At 33.9% G+C, this 5,698-nt stretch overlaps 1 protein-coding gene across 1 annotated transcript; it reads right to left on the reverse strand.

The window, feature by feature from the left end:
- Positions 1-2,826, reverse strand: LOC133300776 (uncharacterized). The gene is made up of 4 exons (XM_061500364.1): positions 2,355-2,826; positions 1,685-2,219; positions 1,047-1,579; positions 1-689 (listed from the first exon to the last, which is right to left on the reverse strand). Exons 1-4 carry the CDS (start codon positions 2,824-2,826, stop codon positions 1-3), a joined length of 2,229 nt encoding a protein of 742 aa, XP_061356348.1.
- Between the last annotated feature and the right edge of the window lie 2,872 nt (positions 2,827-5,698).

The following is a 5,698-nucleotide window of genomic DNA, read 5'->3' on the forward strand; positions in this document are numbered from 1 at the left end:
TTATTTTGACAGGTAATATTTGCCGAAAGTCACCTTCTTGAACAACAACTTTTCCACCAAATGGCATATCAACACAGCATCAGAAATTCTAAGAACATCTCTCAGTGTCCTATCCAGAGCCTCAAAGCAAAATCTATGTACCATTGGAGCTTCATCCCAAATGATTAACTTTGTTTTTGACAGCAACTCCGCTATAGTAGATTTCAGCCTTATATTACACGTTGAATCTTCATTGATTTGAATAGGAATACGAAATCTAGAATGCGATGTTCGTCCTCCAGGAAGCAGAAGGGAAGCAATTCCGCTAGAAGCAACATTAAGTACGATTCCAGCTTTTGATCTAATAGATGCTGAAAGAGTAATCCAAATAAATGTTTTTCCTGTACCACCGAACCCGTATAGGAAAAATAACCCTCTATTACCTGGCGTAACTGCTGAAACAATTTTATCATAAACAGCTTTCTGCTCATCAGTGAGGGAATTAATTAGTCTTTTATGCTCCTCTTCCAAAGCAAATCTGTCATACATTAATTCATCCAACACTAATTGATTTTGCATATCAAGCAAAGTTTCACTATTGATGCGTGGCATTGACGGATAAACAGAGAGGCATTTCCCATTGCTCTGCAGTACCTTATCAATTTCTTCAAGAGTTATGTTTTTTATAGACTCTTCTGTAAGAATTGCATCTGACAAAGCATAAAATTCAAAGGAAAAAAAATTAAAAAATTAACAAAGATAAAGTAATCAAAGAAAGAAAAGAGAGCGAAATAAGTACTAAAGCATCATTTGCTGAATGCGGGAAAAAAAAAACAAAATAAGCACTAAAGCAACATTTGCTGAATACGGGCAAACTAAGGCAGCATATGCTGATTTCGGTTAAACAAAAAAAAAATTGTATGAAATATTATTATAACACGTACCTTGACGTCCTATTCTTTTCCTATGCCGATAAACAACGCCGTCAGATAAAAATTTCCAACACTCTTCCCAAACTTTTTAAGGTCTGTTCATTGAGTTGGCAAATAACAACAGAGCAAACAGACATCTAAGATAAGCAGCAGATCCCCAGGAACTTTCCTCCTTAATTGCATCAATGTACTCATTGTCATCATCCAGAAGTCCTAAAGAATAGCACGCATCCTTAAATGTAGGAAAAACCACGCCATTGATCGTTCTAAGATCTTCATAACTGGTGCAACCTCTTTGAAAATTAAGCAAGGTGCGAAGATATGAATCTTCTCCATTATTGGCAGAAAAATGATTTATCTTTCCAATGGAAAATCCTTTTTTTCTCGGATTCCATTCATGCGTTTTTTCTTTGAAAACAAATTCAGTCGGGTACTCTCCATAAGTTAGATGCCTACCTTCTGGATATTTTTTATTTGCATCCATCCAAGACTCAAAAATTGACAGTCTAGACTCCGCCCTTGTCTTTACATCATACAACGAATCATTATCACTGAAAATAATGTTCTTTTCATTAGGCAAGTGAAATGGCAATCTCTGAACAGGGGGATATCTCGAATGAATGTCAAATCCAAATATTCTCCAAGCTGCTTCACATGCGGAGACATACCTAACATAAATAAATAAATCGGTGAACATTTAAGTTAATAATTTCTCAAAAAAATTGTGCCAATTTTGTAGGAAAGCAAAACACAATGGAGATTATTTTTAGTACCTGCAGTCATAAAACATTTTTATTTCATCGTCCGAATGATTTATGGCAGCTGTAACTCTGTCATTCCCTTTGTGGATGTATTTAAAAAGATATTTAATGGTACTTCTCTGGCAAGTATATTCAACGTTGATATGAGCCTGGTACTTTAAAAGAAGGTGTGCATTATAGGGCACAACATAACGATTATCAAGTACAACACCATTTTTGTTCACAACTCTCCCATCATTTCTTCTCTTATAATGAGGAAATCCATCATCGTCAATCAAAGTACGGGAGCAGAAGTTTTTTGGAAATTTTTTTGAACACCGTCCGTCCTTCATGCAAGGAGATTTGTAATTTTCAGGACCACATGGACCATGTATCATGTAACTCGTGACAGCCATAAATAGCGTAAGATTCATTTCCTTGTCAGATATCTCCGCTGAAATCAATTTATCAATATCAAGAGCACTTTCAGCTTTGCTTGAAGGGTTCAAGAATAGAAGAATATGAGCATGAGGTAGTCCGCGCTTTTGGAATTCGATTGTACAAACATCTGTTACATTCAAAGAATATAACATAAGTAATAATAAGAATACAACAACGTTATAGAAAGATTCAATGTATGACGTAAATTTTTTTGTATAAAATCCAGTTAACAAAAAGAGTATCAAGTTTATAATATACTTACATGCAATGACTCTGCCAAGAATATTTTCCTTTTTTAAATCATGTAGCAACTGGTCCAATTTGAACTTGAAGACTCTGCATAGAATATCAGGCCGATCTTCAGGGTTCAGCTGTCTGGCCCTAACAAATCGTGTAATTTCTGGCCACTTAGGATTGCAGGTAATTGTTATAAAAAGATGAGGATATCCAGCCCAACGGCAAATTGTGAAAGTATCTTTACAATTTTCAACCATATATCTAGGTCCGCCTGTGAATGAAGAAGGTATAATGATACGTTTTCCAGTGCTCAGTGCTGCATCTTCACCGCTATCTAATGAATGTTTTATATTTTTGTACAACTCAGCTCTCAGATGACTCTGGTTATATCGAATGAAATTAAGTCGTTCAAACTCAATCATAGTGTATGCATCAACCAGAAATTGTTGGAAAAGTTTCCTTGATCGATGTAGAATTATTGATTCTCCAGATCGCATCTGAAGTCTAAACGAAAAAAATTCCTTCATGCTGATCATGGCTCTTGCATTTTTCCTACCACTGGATACAGTACGCTGGACATCATCACAATAACCGTCTTCACCGTATGGAAATAAAAATGGATACTGCAAGCCAAGATATAACGGATGCTTCACATCGATGCGCTGCAATACTCTATCTTGTGTTTCAATAATGATATCCCAAGAAAATATTTTTAAATGCACTGCAAGCCAAAATATTTTTAAACGCGTTAAAAATATATATATAAACAAGAAAACAAACGAAAACTTTAACTTAACATAAAAAAAATAGTAATCAAAAGTCAACTAAGCTATTATAATAGAACGATTATAAAAATATTCTTCGATTCTTAATTTTACCTTTGTGAACCCATATCCAGTTGGTTGCAAACATTTAATTTTCTGTCCGTTTGTGAACTCATATCCAGATGGTTACAGACCTTTACTTTTCTTTCCTTTTGTCAACCCTTATCCAGTTGGTTGTAAAAGTCTCTCTATTTTCCTTTTGTCAATCTATATCCAGTTGATTGCAGAAGTTCTTTTTATTTTCTTGTTGTCGACCTATATCCAGTTGGTTGCAGATTTTATGCTATGTCCGTTTGTGAACCCAAATCCAATTGGTTACAAACATTTTCTTTTCCATTTGAGATCCTATATCCAGTTGGTTTCAAATATTTTCTTTTCCACTCAATTTGTCAACCCATATCAAGTTGGTTACAAAACTTTTATTTTCTAGTTTTGAGTCCTTATCCAGTTGGTTCCACATTTCCTTTTTCATACCGGGATGAATTCAAGCATTTAATCTTCCGGCTTCATGTATTCTATTTTCGAGCGCAGAGGCTCGCTGTATTTAATTTTTAGATTGCACCTCACCCGTAAATGTTTTCTGTTGTTCTTGGACAAAATTAGGATTCATGTCTTTATTGTTTCTTACAACAATAATATGCTAACTGTGAGTTGTCATATTATTTTAGTAAGAAACAAATAAATAGGGGCAACTGTGAACACCCAATTTTGTCCCAAATATTTAAAAATGACAAAAAAAAAATCTAAATTGTGAAAAAAAAAAGATTTTAAAAAAGAAAAATTAAATGAGAAAATATTGCTTTTTATAATTTGTAATTAACTGTTATTAAAAAGAAAGAAAACAAAAAGAAAACTAAGGTAACTAAATGCCAAATTCTGCACATGACAACGTACATGCAAAGTTCAATGTATTATTGAGGTAAGTAGACATAGGGCAGAAAAAATAAAAAGACGGGAAGTAGGGAATTATTCAAAGGAAGGGAAATTTCAGAAAATTAAAAAAGACATGGCTAATAAAGATGGCTGCAGGTCTTCTTGGTCACTCCCTCTGTTGAAGAAGACAAACGCCTTACCTGCATATACAACAAGAGAATCAGAGTTGTTTGTACGCCAAGAGCAAAATAATCAGAATTGGATTCGGGGTTTAGCCTAAATAAGCCATGACAAGAAAGTAGGAGAAAAAGACAAAGGCTTCAACACAAATTTTATAAGCATGGCACAGAAAATACAAAGGGCAAGAGTGCTGCTAGCAACGGAAAAAAAAAAAGAAAAAGAAAAAGAGGCCATCCAAAAAAGAACAAGAAGCCTTTCTTTATATAAGGGGAACTCGGGGTTTTTCCAAAGGGGGTTCGGAGGAGATAAAAAAGGAGAGCTCTACTTCTAAGAAGGGAGGTTGGAAGAAAGAAAAAACGGAGAAAAAGGAGATAAGAAAGGGAAAGCCATTTTTTATCAGTAGAGGGGTCATAGGAGAAACACCAGGAGCTAGAAATAAAAATAAGAGTGAAGTTATCCAAAAAAACAAAATAAATAAGAGTGAAACTTATGAAGGAAACCAGAGATAGAAGAAGAGAATGATTGGAAGAAAGCCGTGAGAATTTGCACTGCCAATAATAAGGAGTTCTACTTATGAGTACACTGCCAACAATAAGTGTGTTGTAACAAATCACCCTTCGGTGGGGGCTTCAGATTTTTTTTTCCTTCAAATACCGGCTGGAGAATTTGCAGCTAGGCGTCCAAGTAACTCATCTACACACTTTGCTCTTTTGGATTGTCTTCATGGTAGTCTAATATTTGTGTCTTGTTCTGAAAAGTATCCCAATTAATGATTCATGAAATCACAAATAGTTGTTTTGTGGCATGTGTGTCGTCTTTAGTTGTCGAGTTCTTACTGCATTCATTCTATCATAAATTCTTCTTCTATTTTTGTCATTTTTAAAACAATTGCTTTCTGAGCGTTTAGTCTATGTGTTCTCTCATGTACTTCTCAGTTTGCTTTTACATGTCTATTTCCAAAATTTCATAGGAGTCTCCTTTAAATATTCATTCAATAACTTGTAATAGTATGTTACTGTGCATATGGATATGAATGCGATATTCTTTTAAGTTTTTTTTCTTTTTAACAACAAATGTTGAATGACACGTTAATGTGCAGGGGTAGAAAGAAGAGTTGTATTATTTATTCTAACATATTTGTTTTCCTGGTTTTATTTAAAATCCAATAAAATAGATAATAAAAAAATATATATATAATGAGTCTGTACCTCCATGTGAATTGGATCTTCACATATTAAACTACATAGTGGTTCGTGACTTCGTGTGTTAGTATTTTAATAAATTTTTTTTTTGTTCAGAACTAATCATTATTCCTAGTAGTTCATTCACGTGAGTAATCTTTTTGTTATCTACAATATATGAACTCAGAAAATTTCGAAAATTAATAAAGGGACAATTTAGTCGTGACGGTTTGTTAATCCCTCATGTTTTATTTTGGTTCATTTTAGCCGTGATGGCTTGGTGATTCGAAATTCATTAAAATTATCATATA

This window comes from Gastrolobium bilobum, unplaced genomic scaffold (assembly GCF_033153095.1).
Source record: "Gastrolobium bilobum isolate Gb01-03AN ecotype WA unplaced genomic scaffold, APGP_CSIRO_Gbil_v1 utg14974, whole genome shotgun sequence".
NCBI lineage: Eukaryota > Viridiplantae > Streptophyta > Magnoliopsida > Fabales > Fabaceae > Gastrolobium > Gastrolobium bilobum.